Raw genomic sequence first — 25,363 nt, 5'->3', positions numbered from 1 at the left:
GGTTTGGTTTCATCTGAAGTTATTTGGGTTAATTATTTTGTATGCGCTATTGTACCTAGCTACAATCTCCAGGAAATTATTTGGTTACATAATGGCATACACATTCAGAATAATGAAAACAAATGATAAATTGCATGCTTTTTTATATTATGCACATCTATTTACTCAAATATCACAAATAATATGAATATTTTAACGAGAAGTCTGGAAATTAGGGTCTGGAAAAAGTATGGAATTTGGAAGTTTCAAATGTGTAGGAACCCTGACTGTCACAGCACGTGGGACTTGGTTTGTTTTACTAATCAGATGGTGTGGAAATGTGTGTGTGGCTGGCTCCTCCACAGTAAGTCATCTGGAAATGTCAACTTGTACGGTGGCCCTGAGAGGTCAGTGCAGTGCAACTCGTGAAAAAATATGCAAATAGACAGACGCGGTGCAAATACGATAGTGACAACACAGCACAAGTGTTTCCAGGGGAACAATAAAAGTGATGAAGCGGCTGGAGCTGGTTGGTTTTAATGCCCTGTGGTGACATCTGCAGCTGGAAAGCACTGAATAATAAGTCTGTCCCTACGAGTTCATCAAGAGAGAGAAAGAGAGAGGGAGAGAGAGTATGATATGGCACAAAGGGCCGGGGGTTGGACCACAAACAGCCCCCACCCATACCACCAATGCTTGTGTCCACTGGAAACACTTGTGTGTTGTAGGACCGAGTTTGCAGCATGTCGGTCTGTTTGCATGGGTTTTCTTCACAGTGCATTGAGCTCTCATTATATATTTATGATATATTTCATTATTATTTTACATCCACCTTTTTACTGACAGTTTTTTTTCTTTTTTTTTTGGGGGGGGGGGGCTTTAATTGACAGAGTTATATAGTGGAGAGAGACTGTGGGAATGATACGAGGTACAGGTCAGGAATCAATCCGGCGATCACTGCATTGGGCATTGCCAACATGGGCGGTGCTCTTAACCACTCGACCACTGAGCACCCAATGAATTCTGTCTCTTTGCTTGGGCCTCATATACATTTTTTTTCCCACAATATATTTATTTGAGTTTCAAGCAGCATAGCAAAAAGAAATATAGTCTTTGACATTCCTGCAACATGTCATACAACATATTAGCTGCCTTATTATGTTCAGAACACAACATAAAGAACACAACACATCATGCTTCTCTTGTTATTTAAACAGATGATATACGCCACTTAATGGAGTCCTGTCGAATGATACAATGAAAAACTACAGGTATCTAAAGGAAAACAGTAAAGAAAAAGGACAATGATACAAATAAGAGAGAGAAAACTGCTATATCCACAGCAATTAGTCATTGATTTATTTGTCTGGGCCTCATATAGTTTTGTAGTAGATTTACACACATACACACACACACCACCTACACCAGTGCTTTTTGCTCTCTGCATACATATGTGCATTACTGGTTTGTGTGTGTGTGTGTGCGTGTGTACACATTTCAGTCAACAGACTGTGTGTGGAATGAGCTGCACAGTACAGGGCTATAATGGACCACCTCCTGATGGAGAGAGGCAGGAGTGCAGGGGTGTGTGTGTGTGTGTGTTGCTGAAGATGACAGCCATGTGTGTGTTGCTGCAGACGTCAACCAGCTCATAGCTGACACACACACACACACACACACACACACACACACACACACACACACACACACACACACACACACACACACACACACACACACACACACACACACACACACACACACACACACACACACACACACACACACACACACACACACACAGAGAGCCTCTCTGAGGGAGAAGCTGTGTGAATCCAGAGGAGGGCGGTGGTCTCCAGTCTGAAACCAGCTGCCATGAGGCTGGACCACAGGAAGCACACACTCTGTTGTTTGACTGGAACTACTGGACTCAATGTGATGAGGACTGATGGGAACATTTATGGGATGCAACTAAAAGGGAAAAATCTGACAAATGTGGAAGTTCAACCTGAAAAACTAAAACCAAGACTAAAACTAAATAAAAACTAGTCAATTCCAAAACTAAAACGGATTTATCACTTGTTGAACTAACTGAAACTAAACTGAAATAAAAAAGCAAACTGAGCTAACACTTTATGAGTACACACTATTAAGCTTTAATAAATACTGAATTCTTCATTTATAACACATGAATACTCATTAGTATGTAGTTTATAAATACAGTTAGTGCTTATCAATGATGAGTAAAACATTTTTAACTGTGTTTATAAACTACATACTAATGAGTATTCATGTGTTATAAATGATGAATACAGTATTTATTAATGCTTAACTAATGCTTAATAGTGACTACTTATTATAAAGTGTTACCCAAACTGAAAAACTCAATCAAAATAAAAACTGATGCAAATGTTAAAACTATAATAATCTTGGAATAGAGCGGCTCATGACTCAGGGTGGATGTGTGAACTACAGAAAGTGTGACTGTGAACGATGCAGGTTGGATTGGTCTAATCCCTGGTGGAGAGATGAACAACAACAGCAACAACATGTTGATGTGAACTTCCTCTGTTTACCTGGTGATTGTAGTGATGGGGGATAAAAATAGTTGCAGCTGTGACTTCCTCACAGTGAGAGTGATAAGCCTCCGTGCTCCACGCTGGCGTCTGATCTGAGTCTCTAAAAGCCTTCGTCTGTTTCTCTAACTGGACTCTGTGGCTCCCGTTTCACCGTCTCGGGGGGTTCCCTGAACAACACGGCCTGCTACTGCTACTGCTGCCGCTGCTGCTGCCGCTGCTGCAGCCCCCTGTTGTTTTAATGCAGCGCTGTTGACGGCCTCAGTGCCCACTCACTAGATCTGCTCCTGCTGTTTCCATCAGATTTATTTGTGTGTTTCACCTTCTTACGTGACTAATGCAGGAGATGAATTCACAGTTTTCTACGATTTTTCAGTCAGAGGTGAAATAGACAAATACAAATCCCCTGATGTCCCTGAACAGCACGTTTCACTGTGTATTACAGGATGGGACTGAGAACCAGCTGGGAACATAAATCAGTTCAGTATTACAGGAGAGGAAACACACACACACCCTGTAATCTGCTCAGAAGCTGCAAATGAGACATGATTTGTAACCTGATTGGTCTTCTAGCAAAAATGAGGAGTGTTTGAGAAGAACTTCAGAGAGCAGCGCTCCGTCCCTGTCCTTAAAGAAGCTCAGGTACGGCTCCATCCAAGGTTTAAAGCCAGGGGGAAAAGATGGAAGGACAACGTAAGTACATCTGTGTGTGTGTGTGTTTTGGCCTACGGCTGTAAACTGTGTACCTGGAAGCCGTGCTTGCCCCTCCACCACGTGGTGTCTTCTTTAGGGGGCATGTCGATCACCGACACGATGTCGCCGACCTGCAGAGAGCCACAGAGGAGGAAGAGACAGGAGGTTAAAGGTCAGTCTGACCTGTCTGTTACCTGCTGTTGATAGAAGAGTGAGGATTTAACCTCCGACTGCAGCAGCAGCTCAGGAGTCAAGACGTTAACTGTCATGTGTGCAGACGTTTAAAACCGTGCAAAGAAACCCTGACCTGCATGATAAATAAATAACAAGATCAATAAGAAAACAGGATAAAGAGATGAATAACAGAGACTAAGAAGACAGTGAAGTAAAAACAATAAAACCTGAGTGTAGAGATCAAGTGCACAGTGTGTGAGTGCATGTTGGAACGGTCAGTAAATGTGTGCGGCTGCATGGACAGTGTGTTTGTGTGAGTTGGTATGGTTCAGGAGTCTAATGGCTTGTAGGATAGAAAGTGTGTGTTGGTCCTGTGGTGTGTGAAGCTCCTCCCAGAGGGAAGCAGAGTGGACGGGGTGTGCTGAGGGTGTGTATTGTCTTTGGGGCTGAAGTCACGGACCCTGCTGGTAGTGTTGTAGTACTCCAGACCGGTCTTGAGACCACATTTTCAAGGTCTTGGTCTTGTCTCTGTCTCAATTGAGCTGGACTCAGCTGCAGTGATGTCTTTTTTGTTTTAATTGCAAATGTCTCTGTCACTCACTCACTTTGGTTTATCTTTGTCCATAAGTTTCTTATGTGTTTTTGTTGTTTGTTATTCCAGTTTTTGTCGATTGAACTGTAGTTTTATTGCATATACTGTTAAGCACTCTGTGTACACGTACTATGAAGGGTGCTATATAAATAAAAACGTACTTACCGGTACTCACTTATCTAATGTAATTCAATAACTTAAAGATAATTACAATTGTCACTATTGTTCTTCTGTTTGGCCATTTTCTTCCGCCTTTTTACGGTCTTCTTCTAGTCCTTCATACTTTGATGCAGCACATCATCACATTACAATGAATGACAACAGTCTTGAAAGCAGTGTGCTCTCTGTAGCCGAGTGGCAGAGTAAAGGCTTAGTGATCATATGGTCACGGGTTCGATTCCTGCCTCAGTCATTTCACATCATTGCTTGACTTTTGATTCCAATTATTCAGCTGTCATTGGACAGTCTTTGATTCCTCATAGTATAAAGCTCATTGTAACTCAGGTTCTCTGTGGCCATATGGTTAGTGTGTTAGGTGTTGTGCTATTTCAACAATTCATATATCAAAACGTGCAGCTTTTTTTGAACTTTATCGGCATTACTTTTCTCTTTTTAACTATTTATACTTTTTAAAATATTAAACTTTTTCTGCAAATTAAACTCTAGACAAATTATTTTCTCCAGTTTTGTAGCCACACTTGTCTTCTGGCTAAAATTCTGGTCAAAAATGCAAAGAGACTTAGATAATAATTTTAAATATTTTTTAAATGCAGCCAGGGAGCTCTCTGCACATCATCACATTACAATGGCAACATGCTTATGTCTGTGCTCTCTGTGGTGAAGTGGCAGAGTAAAGGTTTTAGTGATCATGAGGTTGTGGGTTTGATTACTGGTTCAAATCTTGCCTCATCAACAATTATAGTGAATTATTTTCCCAGTCGTCCTCTGTTGACTTCTGATAACTTGCTTCATGTTGAAACTGCTGCTCTCAGCCTGAAATTCACAGAAATTTTCATTCTAAGTCTTACTTGGTGTGGCTAATTTCTGCACTTTCCTTACCTTTTTTTAAGCAGGAGCCAGTGATCCTCTTATTAAAGGTTTTCTTTGCCACTCACATACTGTCTCTGCCTGTAGCCTAGTGGTTAGCTTGCTGAGCTGGAGACCTGAAGGTTACTGGTTCAAATCTTGCCTCAATAACAATTATTCACAGAAATTTTCATTCTAAGTCATTCAAGCTTGACTCTCAAGCTTTCTTGATGTCAGAGTGAGACAGAGTGCAGATCATTAACAGACAACAGTCTCTGCAACTGTGTGTCCACCGTGGCCTAGAGGCAGAGTGGAAGTCTATTGACCATGAGGTTGTGGGTTCGAGTCCGACCTTGGTCAAACATTTGTATGGTGATCACTGCTTGCACTATTTGCTAATTCTGCAACAGCGTTCAGCTGCTGTCAGCAGTCACACCATTTCCATTCTTGGAAATGCCTTTTCTAGTTAAAATTGTTCTACATTGTTCTCTGCTTGTGTAACTATCTGAAAAACGTGGTTGTACCAGAGTCAACAGTGGGAGGAGACTTGTTCTTGTTCTTCTGTTCAATCCAAACTTTGTTTACATTAAATATGGTTTAGATTTTATAACAATTATCTTTTCTTTTTAGCTGAGGAGGAATAATGTAAATATCCAGCCACATGATTATTACGAGGTCTTGGTCTTGTCTCGGTCTCGGGTTAGGTGGTCTTGACTACAACACTACCTGCTGGTAAAGTTCAGAGTCAGATGTGAACGAAATCACATCTTTTTTTTTTTTTGCTCCAGCACGTCTTTGTCTCCTTTAGTGTTTGGTGAGAGCAGCAGAGGAAGTCTCTGTGAGGAGCTGCAGTCATTCTCAGAGACAGAGACAGAGACAGAGACAGACAGAGAGTTGATGCTGTCCTCACCTCGAAGGACAGCTCGTCTGAGGCCTGAGCGATGTAGCGCTTGATGACGTGGGCGGCGGCGATCGCTGGCACATTGATGGAGGACTCCTCATGGACCAACAGGTGGTTCCCCTTGTTGTCAACCTGATACACAGACACACAAGACCTAACATCAGCCCCTCACACAAACAATCATGGGAGCACAGACATGAGTGTGAGTGACAGCAGTCAACCTAGTGTATGATGATATAATAAATGTTTGTAGAGATGCTGAGATGCAGCTCCCAAATAAAAACCTGGATCACACAGACCAACTGTGAATCTACAGTTGCACAAACATCACAGTTAAACCGCTGAACAACACGAGAGTTGATCTGAATGTGAGCTGGTCCCTGCGGTGTTTACACTGAGGGAGAAGGAGGCTCTCTTCACTCGTCTCCTGAAAACTCTCTTTCAACTCCACCTGCTTATTCAGGAGGATGAATTCATAAGAGGGAAAAGGACTGCTGCCAACATCCACTGCAGGCTTCTGCTAATCCTACACTCATACAGTATTGTTGCTCCTATAAACCCTTATTCATCTTGAACAGCAGAGGCAGAGCAGTGTATGACTGAGAGTGTGATCTCTCTGTCGCTCTTTGACACTTATTTGTTGACCCGGTTCTGCTGTTTCCAATATGTCATCAGCATTTTTTTTTGAGACTTTTCACTTTTCAGCCTGACTGTGAGTGTGAGAACACAACACAGCTCCTCCAGCTTCAGGCTGCAGCTCCTTCACCTCCCACAGACCGAGCAGCTGCAGCTTCATGTGGTTCAAACCTCTCTGACGACTTTAAAGTGCTATAAGCTCTCAGATCCCTTCATTAAAGCTTCTTCTTAAAGGATATTTCAACATTTTGGCAACATTTTTTGCCATAATCCCTATGGTTTTAGGAGTAGGTTCATTAGCTTTAATTGTTGGTGCAAGCTGTTTTTAGATCGGTGGAACAGAGACGTGAGCTGTATGGTATTTCCACGTTTCTCTCATCAAACTAAATACACAATCCAATAACTCCAAAACACTCTGGTGGACAAGTTGTGATCTGCACATTCACCACGCTATGAGATAATAACGTATGTAACATTACGACACATGAAGCAAATACTCAGAACTACTTTCGCATTTGAAATCACTCCGCCCAGCAGCCGTGTCTGGAATGTAGTTCCGGCTACGCATTTGCCTCGAAAACAACTCCTTCTCGTAACGTTACATGATTATTTCATAGCATGGTGAATGTGCAGGTCACAACTTGTCCACCAGAGCGTTTTGGAGTTGTTGGATTGTGTATTTGATGAGTTTGATGAGGGACAGGCAGAAATACCATTAGCCCCTGTTGCGTTAGCTGAGCAGCTCATATCTCTGCCCGGCCGATCGAAAAACAGCTTGCACCGACAATTAAAAGTAAAACCTACTGCTATGACTATAGGGATTATCATAAATATCCCTTTAACAACTGGAATATATACGCAGGTGTCAGTGAGCAGACAGAGAGCAGCCGTACCTCCATCCATGTGAGGGCGGGCCCACAGTTGATCTTGTTGTCAGCGATGGCTGAGAGCCGGGAGAGGTAAGCTAACAACATCTGGGAAACTGACTGCAACACAAAAACAAAACACACACACAGGTCAGCTGGACATACCTCACAGTTAGGATCTAGAAATGATCATCATTATCATCCATTCAGTTCTATATTATACAGTTACTTAACATTTTATGAACTTCTTTTGATTTAAATTTAACAAACTGATTTTTACAGTGACAGTCAAGCATCCAATAATATCCACACACAGTCTGTGGATATTGTTCCATGATCAGAAAAAAATAAATCACATTGTCACCCAAATAATTCTGCTAACATACAGAGTATATGAAGATGAAGTCAGCATAACAGATGTGAGTCATATTCATACACACTCATCTAGACTCACATATTGATAAATATAAACAGCTGGCAGGCAGCCTAGAAACCTACATATTTATTTTAAATCTGTTTGAAGAATAAATATATAGATTTGGAGCCAAGTGGTCAGACGTTTCTCTATTCTTAATGCTAATTTTGCAGTAATATATTCCATATATTAACACCTCTTTAACTCTTTGTTTCCATGGTGACGTTGTGGGGGGCTGTGGTTTGAGTCTGGAGACTGTTATCATCAATGAAAAGAAGGATCTTAAAAATGAAATCTTATTTTCATTACTATACATTTAAGTCCTAACCTTCTAGTACCAATGTACTGAATATCAACTTTAACTGATGGTAATCTCCATCAAAAGGCTCTGGTTCCTGTTGTCATGTTTTCACTGAGGGCAGAGGCAGAACAAACACTAGAGGCTATTCTTCTTTCTTTGTTGTTGTTTTTACACTGTCATTTATTGTCTATTTCTTTATGATCAATATTTGTATTCATAATTTAGGATTTTTTCTCCCACACTCTGTTTAGCTACTATTTTTGCAGATTCCATATTTGTTACACTTTGCACTTAATACATTTTATTGTTCTATACAGAGACTCTGTTCTACCGTTCCTGCTGTTAGCCCCCCTATGTGAGGGCCATGGGGTTGTTTTAGGTATTGGGGGGAAAAAGAAGAAAATGTATAATATGTTTAACCTCACTTCTCTGTATTCACTGTTGAAAAAAAATAGGAATAAAAGCTTTTGCCTTCATGTTAGACAGTTTTATATAATATAATATAATAACTAATATATAACAGTGTTTTTATGGCAATGACAATAAAGTATCTAAGTCTAAGTAATAGCTTTTGCTGGCACACAGCTCTGACATGAACGCTGCAGTGAGAAGAGGTGGTTGGAGGTAAAACTCTCTTCATCTGAACCTGAAGCCACATCACTGGAAATAAAACCCAGTCCTCCAACAAAGCTGTTGTTCTCAAGGTGTCCACACACACAATAGGCCTGAGCCATAAACTGGTTCTACCGATCCAGTGTGACACCTCAGTCTGAGGCTGGAGGTGAAAGCCTCTGAAAGGCTGAGGGGGAAACAACTGGCTGAATATCAGATGGTGCGTTGCGTTCCCAGGAATACATTGTGCAGATCATATCAGATATCACAGTGCAGCGACTGGAGGAGCTTTTATCTGGACAACTGACACCTTGTTATTTTGCATTTTAAAGTGTGTAGGCAGCAGATGCTATCGTTCATTTAATTCGGGGGCCTGACTACACACTGGGGGGGGTTCTCACTCTGCGTAAACAAAGCTGCGTGTACGTGCTTGTGTTAGATTGTGTGTGTGTTTTTTCCAGAGCTCACCTCCGACTGATCGGTCAGACTTTCGAGTCGAGGCAGCTCAGGCAGCTGTGAGAAGCGTCGGTCGTAGATGCAGAGGTGCAGGTGTTTGTCCAGGACACGGAAATCCTCATAGCTGCGCTTCACAATCCAGCTGCGACCCTGCACAGAGATGAAGAGATACGAGTTTGACCGGAGGGGAACAAGGACAGAGAGAGCTCACCGGTTGGTTCATTCCACTGCAGCAACACTGAAGCTCATGAAATGAAATGAAATGAAATTCACAGGTGCCTGGAAAATCCTACTTTTATTAAAATGTTCCATTCAGGAAGGATGTGACTGTTGTATCAAGACACAGAGGTTCATCTGAATAAAGTAGAATATGATAGAGGTCAGCAGTCTTCTCCATGATAGTGAACCAGTTAAACTAAGGCTCAGGAAACCTTTGGAGTTAATCAGCTGTGTGACATCATTAGGTTACAATAGTGAACTGAATTTTGCATTTTCATTAAATATAAGCCATATTCATTACAATTAAAAGAAATAAAAACATGAAATATTTCAGTCTGTGTGTAATGAATCTATGTATATATAACATATGAGTTTCACTATTTGAATTGAACTACTGAAATAAATAAACTTTTCCATGATATTCAAATTTATTGAGATGCACCTGTATCTTAAAGGGATAGTTCAACATTTTGGCAAATTGGCCCATTGCCATAATCCCTATAGTTTTAGGAGTAGGTTCGTTACCTTTAATTGTCGGTGCAAGCTATATTTATGGAAATGCAGAGACTGCTTGCCGAAAAACTGCCGCCGACGGGAACGTGACCAGCGGTTTTGCGTGAATTTACCTCTAAAACAACTCCGTCTCATAACATTCCTTTATTATCTCATAGCGTGGTGAATGTGCAGCTCACAACTTGTCCACCAGAGCGTTTTGGAGTTGTTGGATTGTGTATTTGATGAGTTTGATGAGGGAAACCAAGAAATCCCATGAGTCTCCGTAGCGTAGCTCCGAGCAGCTCACGGCTCTACTCCGCCGTTCTAAAAACAGCTTGCACCGACAATTAAAGGTAACAAACCTACTGCTATGACTATAGGGATTATGGCAATGGGCCAATTTGCCAAAATGTTGAAATATCCCTTTAACGACCAAATCTCATACATCCCAACTATAAAATCTATTATTATAACAACCAATAAGAACACAACAGTTTCTCCACATACAACATATTCCTCACAGACACACATATCTGATTGAATGGAAACAGCTGATTAGAATATGCTCACCCTGAATATTTTATCTCCCGGTTAAAAAAAGATGAATGAGAAGTGTTTGTGAATGTGTGTTCTGGTTCTAACATCCACTTTTAGATCCTCTTTTAGCTGTGAGATTTACCTGCTTTGCTTGTTCTATCTATTTAGTTTCTTTTATTCTTTTGCCTTTTCTGCAGAAAGCTTCTGATTTCATCCAAGACTCAAGGTTAAACTCTCAGATTGTCTTAGTGGTGATGTTAAAGAGAAGTTCCAGCAGATGTCTTTACACCTCTATGAGTCAAGCTGCTTCAGATCCACCCCACTAACCCCAATGTCTCAGCCATACATACTGTACATACTGCATTCCTCCATGTATATAGGATGTAGGCAAGCAGCATTAACAACCTAAGGCAAGATTAAAAAAAAGAAAAATAAAGAATCTCACCTCCCATGGACTAAACAAAGAACATGGTAAAACCCAGAGATAAAAAGCCAGCAGGGCTGCAGACCAACAGACTTCAGCCCTCAATCCTCCAGATTAAATGTAACTTTGCTTTAAAATAAAAAAATATAAGAGTGATTCCGTGGATTTGTTTTCTTTTTCATCCAGTAATACCGAGCTCCAAACCTCAAAACCCCACTGAGAGAAAACGAGCGGTGGAAAAAGTCTCTGGGCTTTGATTTGGCCTAGAAAGATGTGTGTGTACTGGGGCCAGGAGTTGTGCGACTGAGACTGCAGTGCACCACTCGGCCCACTGATTCTAGCGCTGTTTGAAAAGTGCTGGCTGGGGGAGACGCCGCTGGGATGGCTCTGCGGGCGCGGGGAACTCTTTATGCCTTTCCTGTCCCACTTTCAGACGCTGCTTCTGGGTTTGTGGAACTCAGCCGGGCTCACCGTGCTGTGCTACTTTCTTTCTCTGTTGGACGTCCCGAGTGCAGAGCTCAGGGGCCAAGTCTTGGCCACGGCTTTTTGTCCTATTTATGGTGTAGATTTAGTAGTTTTCTGATGACTGCGAGGAGTTGCGTGCGGCTGCATACTCGTGTGGCTTTTGCCAAGGTCGTGCAAAAGGAATATGATCTTGTGGAGGGATATGCCTGAAACCAGAATCAAAAAAATGTCACTAACGGAGCTTCAGAGCAGCTGGAGCGCATGTGTGTTGTTCCACTTAGAGGCTTTGCCCACATTTGGGTTCATCAGATTCCTTTCAAAACTCAACAGCATATGATGCAATCATAAATAATTTGGCTGTTACTTTACACTGACATCTCTGCTTAAAAAGGAATTCTGGAGATGACTAAGCCAACTTTCTTCTGCTTTTGGCAGCATCTGCAATGAAACTCAATAAGGAATTCAGAACTAGATGTCAGGATGAGACACACATGTCAGTACAAACCAGATCAAGTGACCCTCGAGTCCACGGCCCAGAATCAATCAGTAAAGCATTAGACTTGATGAGCGCTGCCTCCGCCCACACAGAAATATGTTACATATGATAATCATATATGTTACATAAACATATAAATGTCAATCTTTCTTATTTTCTAGAAAATGTTGTGACTATGTATCCCAATATATGAATATATGATGTACAAATGTATATTTTTTATATATGTTCACATTCTGGGACAGTGACTCAAGATTGTTGAAGCCTTTTGTTTAGAATATCTATAAATACTGGGAATTTGGGATGAATAATGCCATATGTCTAAAAGCATACAGCATTTGTCCAGGCTATATGAAAAGTTTTTTACATCAAGGCCCCCTAAACTGACACAAATTAGACCATGGACCCCCCATTGGACAACATTTTGAAAAAAACACCAGAAATACACAAATATCTGTTCCAAGACTGAATAATGTTTGTTTTAGTCAATGTAAGTGAATTGTATTGCTTGTTGTGTTTTTGTTCTGATTTGTTTTGTATTTATACCTTTTTGTCTATTGTATTTGTTTTTATAAGACCGAAAAAACACACTAAACTAAATAATGTTTGTTTTAGTCAATGTACATTCAAACTACTGTCAATGGCACGGTTTTTTTGAAAAATGATGAAAGACATTTTTGGATAAAAATGAAATACTTCTGGAAAAAAAAAGTGGTTACATTTTGAGATAAAGTTGAGGACCCCCCCTGAACCCGCTCCAGGACCCTTGGGGGTCCCCGGACCCCACTTTGAGAACCACTGCTATAGAATATATGATTCCTATAGAAAATCAATACACATACATCCATTACTTTGATGTGTGGCCAGATAATGAGACAGAAACATGTGAGATAAAACATGAACACTTAAACCCGACATGCTAAGCTCTGCAGACTGGTGTTCAGTGCTGAGTAAAAGCCTGTGGTCTGAAGACATCACTTATTCTCTCCATCGCTCCTCACCTTCACTCAGCCACCCTGGCACACATCCACAGCTCTGTCCACTTCACTTCCAAAATTCCCACATAACTTGGATTTTTGAAACAATAAGTTACGGTAGGTGTGTGAGAAACGTCTGAGTCGGACTCGGGGCCAGAGCTGGATCTGAACAGGTTGTACTCAACCATCACTTGTGGGTTTGGAAACCACCAGTTTTCAGAAACAAGCACATGTGTCCAGATGTGTGGGAGTGTGTGCGTTTTTAGATGGAATATAATCTGTGGGGGAGTTTGCATGTAATTACATTTAAGTATATAGATGTAGGTGGTTAGGTCTTACCTGGCAGTAAATATGGACCAAGTACACCAGCTCCTTTGACTCATAGCCGTTCCGTGTCACTTCACACTGCTCGTCCCCGAGGGACAACTGGAAAACAAAAAAAGAGTCAAAGCATTAAAAACAAGCTTCTCCCATGAAAACAGTTCATTATATCAGATAAAACTCTGTATGTGGCACACTGGACAAAAGACAAGTCCAGAGTTGAGAGAGCTCCAGAATGAAAGTGCTGTAAAATGTTCCCGTCTTCATTCTTTCTGCAGCCGCCCCGAGCTGCACTTTAAAGGATGTCTGTGTTTAAGACGCTCAGACTGAAGTCACTGTGGACCGCTGTTATATCGCTGCGCTCTGTGGAGGATCCTCTGATGTCTACGCTTTGAACCGGCCCCTGTGTGACTTCTTAGCTATACGCTGCTGCTTCCCGGTAAAGAATATCTAACATTATGTATGAGGCTGGAGAAGAGGAGGGGGCTCCCCTGGTAAATTCACTAACACCTGGAGACCTCTTCTTAAATGATTCACATAATCTGTGGGTTCCTCCTCTCTGACCTCCACATCTTCAACACTTCTATTATTACAAAACGTCTTGGTGGACGACATCCAATTCAATTCCATTTTACTGTCACTTCCATGAAAACCTCATTATACATGGGAGTGAGAAGCTGCTCTCTAGATGTCATATTGTTTGCTAGACACATATAAAAGAAGACAATAATTCTAAAAGAAAGATAGCAGTAATTTCGATAAGGAAAAAAAAAACAAAAAACTTAAAGGGATAGTCCAGCTTTTTTTGAAGTGGGGTTGTATGAGGTACAAATGGCCATTAAGTATAATATCTGCAGTAGAAAGGTCTCTGCTGTCCCCCACTGAGAAACAGCGGTGCATCGTGCTGCACTGAGACACAGGCAGTACACTGTTGTGAATGGGGGACGATCAATCTGCGGATTTTTGCCACCTACTCTACAATAAGTCCTATCTTAAACTAATACACCAGTTCAGGAGTAGGATCTAAAGTAAGAATTGATAATGCATCAGTTGGACGGAAAAATACAGCGCGTTGCGGAGCCTGCCTGGGTGGAGGAGTAGGCCTACTGAGGAGAACTGAGTGAGTTGGTTAGTTCCAGATAAACAACCTTTTTTCTGACCAGCTGATGCATTGTAAATTTTTACTTTCTATACTCCTGAACTGGTGTATTATTTTGAGACAGGACTTCTCATAGGCGGCGAAAATACGCTGATTAATCGTCCCCCATTCACAACAGTGTACTGCCTGTGTCTCAGTGCAGCGTGATGCGCCGCTGTTTCTCAGTGGGAGACAGCAGAGACCTTTCTACTGCAGATATTAGACTTAATGGACATTTGGACTTCATACAACCCCACTTCAAAAAAGCTGAACTATCTCTTTAGCGACAGTCTGCATGGGACAATGGATGTGTACTGGCAAGAAATTGGTGATACGTATCATGATACAGGGGCAACAACCATACCATATTGTGTTGTTTTTTTTTTTGTCCTTTTTTGACTGTGCTAAATTAGCTAACATATATATGCATATATATAGGTGATAGATTGTATATGTGTGTATCTATCTATCTATCTATCTATCTATCTATCTATCTATCTATCTATCTATCTATCTATCTATCTATCTATCTATCTATCTATCTATCTATCTATCTATCTATCTATCTATCTATCACACACAAAAATTAACCACTGTTGAGAATGTTTATATGTGAATTGTTAATAAAAAAAACAATACAGTGCTTTTGAGTGCTTTTTTAGTGTATCAATATTTTCCCACACCCCTACATGAGTTTGTGTTTGCCAAACATGTGGAGCAGGGAATTGTCCATGAACTGAAGCCAGCTGAGAAAAGACACCGTTTTTTATTTTTTATTTCACTTGATGATGCAGCCATGATGCGTCAATCATACTACAGTATAATATATTGTAGCTTCAGTCAAGAGCAGGTGCAGGATCTAAATTAAACATGCTGCTGACAAACAAAGGAAGAAAGGTTTTTTTGAGAGGAAGCTCAGGATTGGCTTTCCTGATGCTATTTATACCTCAGGTGTCCGGGACATCATCACTGACATCATGTTAATGCTCGGAGAGGCAGAAGAAAAACAAGGAGGCAACACAAAGACAGAGGGAGAGGGGAAGCTTGGGAACATATGTGGATGTTGTAGGGGACGGAGATTATAGTCCTGATCCGCCAGCGAACAGAGCTGACCGCCCACACCGTGATGAAATATAGATGAGCACACAAGAAGCTGGGAGGGCTGGAGCAGCCGGCATCTGTTGAGCAGCCAGGCCACAACACACACAATCACTTCAACAGCTGTGTGTTAAAGCAGGTGTCTCCATCTTCACCCACTAAATGTGTGTGTTTGTCTCACAGGCGAGAGTTCACTCCGCTCTGCTCTCTCCTCCTGACAGAGACTCTGCCCCTGGCCATAATACAATACACTTTTCTATAATGATGCAGACAACACACAATATAGAAGCTCATTAACTCTGATTTGTTTTCTCCAGATGCAACATGACTTCCATATCCTCTTACAACAAACAGGCTCTGGGTTTCAATTATTGTAAATGAGAAACCTGAGCAGTTTGTAAAGCACAGAGCCACAGACAGTCAGACATCTGCTGCTTTATAATGACACAACAGGTTTCACCTACACTCACCTACACCTGCTCTTTTTAAACAGAAATGTAAACATCACTAATACTCAAGTTAATGTGGACATTTGTTTCTTTTCCACCACGTAAATGAGTTTAACATTATTATTTCAAGGCAGAGAAACTACATGGTGTTGCTTTAAAGGAGAATTCCGGCCATTTTTGACCCCTAAATCGTTGTCCTGATGGTCACCCAGTGTTGGGGGGAGCAAAAAAACGTGACTAAAATTGATGCAGGCAAACCAGAGTTACACCATGGCTAGACGGCGCTAGCGATAGAGACAACACTAACCTATTGGGGCAATTCTTTCAACCACAACAAACACTCAAAAAACAATCAAATATCTATGGTACATGACTGGAATCCTTATGACACACCTCTGAACTCATATAGTGTACAGTATAAACAGTATAAACTTTGTGTTTTTGCATGTAATCACTCACCTCAGACTCTCCGCCACAGAAACAAACACCTTTTCCTCGTTGTGATGATTTCTTTACAAAAATAAACGGTGGAGCAGTGCAGTGGTAATGTCCAAAATATCTCTGACCGTAGATTTTTGTAAAGAAATCATCATCATCATGTGGTTTAGACTAAATAAAAATAATATACAGTACATAATTGCTCATGTTTCCTAAATATTTAGGGAAATATGACTGAGCCCCAGGTGTTCATTCATCAGTGTGGTGAATGTGTCTCAGCTGTGAGCAGACACGACAGTGACCCACTGAGCCAGAGATGAACAGAGATGCTCATTTGCAACTTGAACACACACACACACACACACACACACACACACACACACACACACACACACACACAGCGATTCACAAATCACAACATCTGTTTTCAGGACACAGACGATGTCCTGTTCCCGATCCAGATTATCACATGTATTTACATCTAGACACAAACACGGTCAAGTGTCGGAGCAGTGCTTTCATTACATTCCTCAGTGCTCTGTCCTCAGATCTGTCTCTGCATCAGTCTTCTGCTGCAGGTGGGGGCTTTTTTTTATTCATTTACATTTAAAAGCTTCGACTTGGCGATGTGGAGAATCTACTGTTCACAACACCAGTCTGTTGTGTCTGTCCCTCACCCAGCAGCACTCTACTGACGTCCTCATGAATGCTCTGGTCACTGCCCGCTTGGATTACTCTACCCCCCTACTCACCGGTTCACATTACATCCTATAACTCTGCTGCCAGACTCATCACTCGCACCAAGTCCTGGGCTCACATCACACCAGTCCTCATCCAGCTCCCTGGTTCCTGTCCAGCAGCAGATACAATACAACCTCCTCCTGTTCACATTCACACTCTCCATAACCCAGCTCCCTCATACCTCTCTAACATCATTCACCCATATGTACTTGATATTTTCAAGTCTCACCTCAAAACACACCCTCAAAGTTGCTTACTCCCTGTAATACCATGTATCCTAACTAACTGTTTTATCCTCTATCTAATTTGTGTATTTATTAAAGGGTTGGACTAGGGTTTTATTATGGTCATATAAGATTTTAGTATTATAGTAAGTTTTTCTTTTATTATGTGGTTTTTATTTATTATTGTAAGTTTTCTCCATTTATTTCTATTTATTCCATTAAAGGGACAATGAGGAGTTTCTCCAATGACAGAACGAAAAATTCTGCAACAATAAAAAAGTCTCATATTAATGTGGATGAATCTCCGCTACCCACACTTATTTGGGCCCATTTTCAATAAATCTATGGTTTTGTCTCTATGGTTATTTTGTTATTATTAGTGGTGGCGGAAATGCTGGGCGAGCCGACCAGCGTTTCCTTACTTTCGGTTTCGTGGCGAGTCATGAGAATAACGCCGCCGAATCGCCGCTTATGGTCAGAACTACGACGGTATGTGATCGTCTTCCAACCTCTGACTTTAATTCTCGATGAATGAAAACATGAGTCTGTCTTGCGCCGGTCAAAGAATTTCACGGTGCGGAGGCTCATAAATGTAGTGTGGAAACACTTCGCTTTTCCAAAACTCCTTGTTGTCCCTTTAAGCTCTGACTGTCTTTTATGACGTCCTGGTATGTAATTTTATTGCACAAGCACTGACTGGACTGACTGATTTTATGTATCATGTATGTCCTGTATGTCGTGTATGCAGATAATGTAATATATTATGTCTCCCTGTCTATGAATGTTTGCTATGCCACCAAGAGGCACTATGGGCCCAAAACAAATGTCCCCTACAGGACAAATAAAGTTACCTTGCCTCAACCTTAACCTTAACATTAGTCCTATGTATGTGTTTTTAGCTATTGTTCTTTTATCTGCTAGGTGACTGGGTTTTTGAAAGGTGCCAATAAATAAAATGTATCTTTATCATTATTATTAAAGGTTCTCAGGGGTTTTGTGGTGTGAGTCCTGTGCTGGCCTCTGTCCTGTTCACCTGTACAGAGGAGGAGGAGGAGGATATGAAGATGGTATGGCGCACGACCAGGACAGGTGGGCTGAGGTCTCTGCAGCTGGTTTCAGGTTGGAGGGAGTTTCCATCAGAAACAAGTGAGTTTATTGTTCAGAGCCGCTGAAACAGCTTCAGGATCGGTTTCCTCAGAGTCACGGAGCGTCGCTTTCTCCTGCTCCTACAAGTTGATTACAGCTGAGTCACCTCCTCTTATCCTCCGCAACCTTTTCATTTTCTTTTCTTATTCACTTCCTCTTTGGTTAAATCTGCAGCGGTTCCTTCAGACAAAAGACGGCTTTTGCTTACACAAGCGTAAAAAAAGGACCATTTATGAGCTCTGAATGTCCACTAAGCAAATATTGTCTAAGAAATGTCACGGTACAAGTGACGAGAGAAAAAACCCCATCAAAGTGTTTTTCTTCCCGTTCCAGCGTCTCTTGGTTTGAGGACAGTTGTTAGTGGAGCGGTGGCACTGAGTGGATGCAGCCTTCACCCAACAACAGCGCTCTTTACTGTGACTACAAACTAGCATGACATCAAATGACCTAATTACTTCTCTGTTGTTGAGAATCAGTGCTGAGCAACACAGAAATGTTTTTGCAGTTGATGCGTGAGCTCCGAACACAGCAGCTGGTACGAAGCTGCAATAACTAACTTTAGAAGCAAGAGAGTGACGTCTCACTCCTATCTGACTGGAGACCGGGGACAGCTGTCCACTGACGCACTGGGATCACAACCTAAGACATCATGGAGGACGTTGTCGTCTTAAAAACCAGAGAAGGAAACCCAATCTCTGATGTGTTCAGGTTCATTCTTGCACCTCTTCATCTTGTCTTCAGCTTCTAATTGCATTCCCACACCCTTGCACATGAGCAAATACAAACATGGATTCTAACACTGTTTGTAGGTTAACTACGTACTTTTCAACAGGTCTTCTCCGGCCAATCAGAAACAAGGCTGACTCTGTGATAGTCATCTCTGTTTTCTACAGCTGAACGTCTAAGAACAAAGAGCCCAAAACCTATTCAGTGACATTAGCCTGAGGTGCCACCGTGACAGCAGCTCACTGGGTGTTATCGTGGTGTTTTGAGCTTAATGCTAACATTAGCATGTTAGCAAGCCTGCACTGATGCTTAGCAGGTGTAATGCTGAACATGTTCCTCGTGTTTGTTTGGTTTGTTAGCATGACAACATTTGCTAAAATAGCACTAAACACAAAACAGCAGAGGCTGATGGGAAGGTCAGTAGTTTTCCAGGGATGTGGTGGTAAACCAAACATAATGACGGTCCCCATGGAAAGGCAGAGCATCAAAGAGGAGTTTTTGGGAGGAACATCAATGTCTGGACCAGTTCTCCTGCTGATTCATCCAACATGCAAGATTTATTACCTTAACCATGCTTCATTTGTACCTTAAAGGGATAGTTCAACATTTTTTTTCAAATTTGCCTATTGCCATAATTCCTATTGGAGTAGGTGCATTACCTTTAATTATCAGTGCATGTTGTTTTGAGATCAGCGGGGCAGAGACGTGAGCTGCCCAGTGAACACAATGGAGGTGAATGGTACAGGTCCCCTTTCCCGCATCAAACTCATCAAATACTGTACACAATCCAACAACAGCTCCAAAACGCTCTGGTGGACAAGTTGTGACCTGCACATTCACCACGCTATGAAATAATCATGTAACATTATGAGATGGAGCAAATGCATAGCCGGGACTAGACCAGACACCAGACACCAGAGAGACTTCTTATGGACAACTGTGTTTGACATGCTGCATGCACCATCACCCAACCTTGGGTGAGAGGAAAAAAGGCAAATAGGGTTGTGTGAGAGTCTGTGATTGATAGCTCAGGTGGTCTCACTGGACCCCAGGGACCGTTTACACAGAGAGTTTAATTCCCTTCCAGCAGGATGCAGGTTTTCTCTCACTACAAGTGGCACTAACTGATTTTTAAAGGTCATGATTCATCGCATCCACTTCGATAACACAAGCTCTTTGTTACACTGACAGTTATGAGACTTAGTGTCTGTTCTTAAATAAAGGTGGAGCTCTTAAATTCTAACAGCTTCTGGCTTTAAACTGAAGCTCTTTTCTTCTTTTCTCTACTCTGACTTGTAGACTGCGATGAAACGATTCGTTCTGTGATCTTCTGGGGACACTGGATTGATAAACTGTTGTATAGTCTGACAGCTTCATCAGCACGTCTAAGTTTATTTAATATGAAACGATACCCAATATAACATCTGGCTTCCCCCCAGCAAACCAGATCACCACGGGCAGTATGGTGAAAATAGACAGGAGCTAATAATACGATTAGAGAAAACAGTAATGGCTCTTGGACAGACAACACAGCAATTGCAATGGATTTAGAAAGTGACAGACGCCTGCTCTGCTTCAGGACTGTTATAAAAAGACGGCCTACAGCTGTTGTCCTCAAGGTGTCTCTGAGATATAGAGGTCAGGAGGCCATGATGGCCGCGACTGAACCTTCACTGTTTTCTGCTGCGGCCACTGAAGGCTCCATTTGTAATCGTAGTCAATGTTTAAAAGTTAAAGTGCTGTGTTAATCAGCTCCAGGGCATTTCTGTTCTGATTATATTTCTTTACCTTTGTGTATTTATGTATACAGGTATGTATGTATATGTATAGGATCTCAGTGTATGGGGAATAAGGGCTTGACAGCGCAGAAGGGGCTCAAATTCACTTTTTGCTTGTAGATACTGTATACAAATGAACAGATGTATTATGTTACTGTAAATAAAAACAAACAAAAAAACAATCAAAATATGAGAAAGAAAAAAGTCAAAGTGCATCCCATGCGCAGCTTCCAGGTCAATGGATGCAAGTTGTCCTCAAACATGCTGCATCCATCTCTCTTGGACTACATTCTAATGCAGCTGTGGCTCACACGGCCCTAAAACATCACAGTAACAAGCGTCCATGCTTGTGACTATAAAGATCAATTTCAGTCTCATCACTCTACATAATATTGCTCCAGAAGTGTCATGGTTTTTTGTCTGGTTTCAGTTGTCATTCCTATTTAGAAAGGGTGAGGATAATTTCTGCATGTTTTCCAAAGCTAATATTTCTACCACAACCAGATGTTTATATGGGGACAGAGTAGGGCTGCATTTACTTTTAGTTCATATTTGCATGTTTCTCATGAGACAGAGAGGAGCAGGCTGCAGAGGCCCGTGCTCCAACTGAAGTGACTTTACACAGCTAGAACAACAAAAGGCCTCATCCAACTTTCATATGCAGTCAAACCCCCAAATACCTGTAAACAGACTTTGATATGTATAAAAGGCTCGGCTTCCAGAGACCAACATAGGGAGAATAAGTACGATGCTCTTCACCATGACAGCGTTGAAGTTGCACATTAAACTCAGTCTGAGTCCCCACTAGAGGTGGACCTATAGAGGCTTTTCAGAGATAAAAGACAGTTTGGAGCAGGATGTAGCTGATAACCAATCCCATAACCCCAGAGGAAAAACACATGGAGAGTGGATGGATGGTCCAGTCAGAGTCAGTGCTGTCAGTCAGCACGTGAGTGATGTAATGCATTTCAATCACAATAACCCCTTTTGTCCCTCGCCGCTTCCCATTGAAATGAGCACAACAACGCAGGCAGCTCGTCTGTACAAGGCTCTGCTCCTGTGATGAAGGAGGCTGTTAATACTGTTCTCAGTTCAGTGGGCAAATGTTAATGTCTCTGATTTAAATATAAATGATCTCAGGTACGCAGAGGTGTTACTCTGACCTCGTGTGTGTGGGGATCTGCTGCAATAAGATGATGTAGCCACTGTCTGAGCTCACAGTTCTTACAGTTCTCACATTAATGACAGTTTAAGGTTGTGTTGGTTCTGACTGATTAGCAAACTGATTAATTTGTCTAACTCTATTGTTTTCTATTGTCCTAACTTATTCCTTTTTATTTATTATCTATTGTAAAGCACTTTGGTTTACCGAAGCGGTTGTTGTAAATGGCTGTATGAATAAAGTACATTTTTATTTACTATAGCGGTGGTTCTCAAACTGGGGTCTGGGGACCCCCAGGGGTCCTTGAGATGGTTCAAGGGTGTCCCAAACATTTTCTCAAAATTTTACACTTTTTTCCCAGAAATAAATTTGTTTTCCAGAAATGTCTCTACATTTTTCCAAAAAGTCACGCTATTGGCCCTAATTTGAATGTACATAAAAAAGTAAAAAGAAAAAAAAAACATTATTCAGTCTCAGAACGAATATTTGTGTATTTTTGGTGTTTGTTTCAAACCTTTGTCCAATGGGGGGTCCATGGTCTAAAGTGCCAGTTTAGGGTCCTTGATGTAAAAAAAATTAGAGAACCACTGCAGTACACTATACTTAAATATAACCAGCAGACATGAACACAATTAATAAACATTATGAGTCAAACAATCTGGACAGTCAAACATGCACATGTGCACTTTTGCAGGACAACACCTGTCATTCTGTGAGAACAAAAGATACAGTGGTATGCAGAAGTTTGAGCACACCTGGTCAAAATTTCAGTTACAGTTAAGCAAGTGGAAGAAACACTCACAAACATGAAACACTCTTTTGCAATCCTGTAGTCAATATCAGTGTATTATTTTTGTTTTCTCCAGTTTTAGAGTGAAAAGGGAAACAATGCAGCAGCCTGCAAAAGAATGGGAAACCCAGGAGACTGGAGCTCTCAGAAAACTTTGACCAAAGTGTCAGACAACATATTTACTATTTACACTCTGTGATAGTTTCTAAAGGGGGGGGCTACTAGCTACCAACTATGCAGGGTGTCCAAACCTTTTTCATTTTCTGACATTTTACACAGAAAAGGTAAAAGATGAAAATTAAAAATATATTGTTTAACATGTAAAGAGAATGTGTCATCTATACCTTTATATCTTTTGGAGATCATCTCATCTTCCACTTGCTGAACTGTTCGCATTAACAGAAATCTTGACCAGGGGTTCCCAAACCTTTGCATGCCACTGTACATCTGGACACATCTGTGCATGTGCTAACCACTGATAAATAAATAAGTGAGTCAATGTCCTGCAGGTTGACTATCACCTGAATAACAAAAACAACTTTTCTAAAAACCCTTCAAGTCAACTCCTGCAGAAAACATCTAACAACAAAGAGCTTCGCCAGTTCGCCGAGCGCTTCTGTTTTTAGCCAAATTACAGCGTAGCTACGAGCCAGATGCTGCGCACCCGACCGAGCTGCACAGTAAACAGCTTTTCCACCATTGCGGGCCGGTTCCCTGATGCATGCAACACACACACACACACACACACACACACACACACACAAGCACGTCTCAGTCCAACACGCACTGCACGGGCACACACACTGTCCCTGTGGCCCCAGCAGAGCTTCACTAGAGGTGACTGTGATCTCACCAGCTGTTTTTTTTAGAATAAAGAAGTGAGAGCAGATTGTTTTCCACACAAAATACTGAAAATGTTATCAGTTATTCTAAATGTGCTGGATGCAAAGTCAGCAAGCTGTTACTGTGTGATCAGATCCACATCTATAGGAGGTCTGTGCTGTCTTTGGTTTACATCAGCCACAGATAATGAACAGCAACAGAAACACAGTCCATGGTGGAGGTGCACCGTCCTGACAGTGTTTCTGCAGAGGAGAGGAGCTTCATCTTTGCACACAGGCAACTGAGATGAGTCCTGCAGGAGCACACACAGAGAAATGAAAGAAAAGAACAAAACTGCAAAGAAAAAAAAGACAGAAAGTCTCTACTCACAACACAACAGAGTAACTCTGGTTTTCCCTGGCCTCTTCCTTTTAGCTCCTAAGCTTTCCGTCCCTTCGTGCCGTGGAGCTTCATGTTCCAACCAGCACCTCCTTAGCGCTCCGACACCTGTCCCCCCGGTCTCTGTTTCTCAGAGCGCGCGTGTGTGTCGGTGTGTGTGAGAATGCACATCCCCGTCTCACAGGGTCTTGTTTCGCATGTCCGCAGCACAATTCCCCCCCTCTCGACGGGACGTAAATGTCAGCTCTCCACTTTCTTTCACGGACACAGTGAGCTCTCCTGGTGTGGGATTCAGAGGCAGTGAGGGAGGGGAGGGGGAGGTGGGGAGGAAGGAGGGGGGGGGGCAACAGCGGTAGCGTTGCAGCACGTAAAGAGGTGCTGGTGGATTCCTTAATGGGATAGCTTTCCTCTCCTCCATTTTGCCCCGTCTCCCATCCCACCATGGTGATGCCCCATCCCGATCATTCTTGCCTTGGTGTTAGCTTCCTCTCTCTGACGGCTGCCTCCCCCCAAAACACAACTTTAACACTCAGTCTGATCATTAACGGGGGAAGAATGAAGAGGAGGAACCAGCTTTTTGTAAAAAAGAAAGAAAGCAGGAAAAAAACAAAGAAAAACCATGTGTTTTCTCTCAGTCCTGCTCTTCTGTCGACCTCATTGTCTGGTCTCTGCGTCCCTCAGCCACATGCTATTCTCTCCCCGTTTTCCTCCTCTTCCCCCCCTGTCTGACATGCTGGCTCACCCCTCCCCCTTCTCTCCTCCTCCTCTCCCTTTCTGGTTGGTTGGTACGTTCCTGGGACAAAGAGCTGGGGATGGAGGGAGGGAGGGAGGGAGGGAGAAAGCAGAAAGAAGCAGAAGAAGAGGGCAAAAGGCAACGGAGAGAGAAGGGGAGGGGGGACGGGGGGTGCACTTGTAGGGGAACAATTTTCTTTCCTTCCACATGTGCAGTGTGTCTCTGCAGTCCCCCTGCACACAGTGCACAGTGGTCTGAGGCCTGTGACTGTAATCGACTGAGAGGATGTTGTTGTAGAGTAGAAAGACATTTAGGGAAAGACTGTTAAAGGGATAGTTCAACATTTTGGCAAACTGGCTCATTGCGAAAAACTGCCACCGAGGAAAACCCTCATCAGTGGTTTCGCATGAATTTACCTCGGAAACAACTCTGTCTCGTAACGTTCCGTTATTATCTCATAGCGTGGTGAATGTGCAGGTCACAACTTTGTTTGAGTTTGATGAGGGAAACCAAGAAATCCCATTAGTCTCCGTAGCGTAGCTCTGAGCAGCTTGTATC

The 25,363-nt window shown here is 42.0% G+C and overlaps 1 protein-coding gene across 4 annotated transcripts in view; it reads right to left on the bottom strand.

The window, feature by feature from the left end:
- The window catches only part of arhgap32b (Rho GTPase activating protein 32b), a 159,087-nt gene that overhangs the window by 38,521 nt on the left and 95,203 nt on the right, over positions 1–25,363 (bottom strand). For all 4 annotated transcript variants that reach the window (XM_085798742.1, XM_085798744.1, XM_085798743.1 and 1 more), the window contains 5 exons: positions 13,180–13,266; positions 9,240–9,377; positions 7,471–7,563; positions 5,951–6,073; positions 3,302–3,379 (listed from right to left, as the gene is read on the bottom strand). In XM_085798742.1, the coding sequence (XP_085654868.1) occupies positions 3,302–3,379; positions 5,951–6,073; positions 7,471–7,563; positions 9,240–9,377; positions 13,180–13,266 (519 nt within the window). The remainder of the gene's footprint in view (positions 1–3,301; positions 3,380–5,950; positions 6,074–7,470; positions 7,564–9,239; positions 9,378–13,179; positions 13,267–25,363) is intronic.

This window comes from Trachurus japonicus, chromosome 14, assembly GCF_045865225.1.
Source record: "Trachurus japonicus isolate A0001 chromosome 14, Traja_1.0".
In the NCBI taxonomy this organism is placed as follows: Eukaryota; Metazoa; Chordata; class Actinopteri; order Carangiformes; family Carangidae; genus Trachurus; species Trachurus japonicus.
Note: the sequence above shows the minus strand (reverse complement) of the source record. Positions and strands in the feature narration are given on the sequence as shown.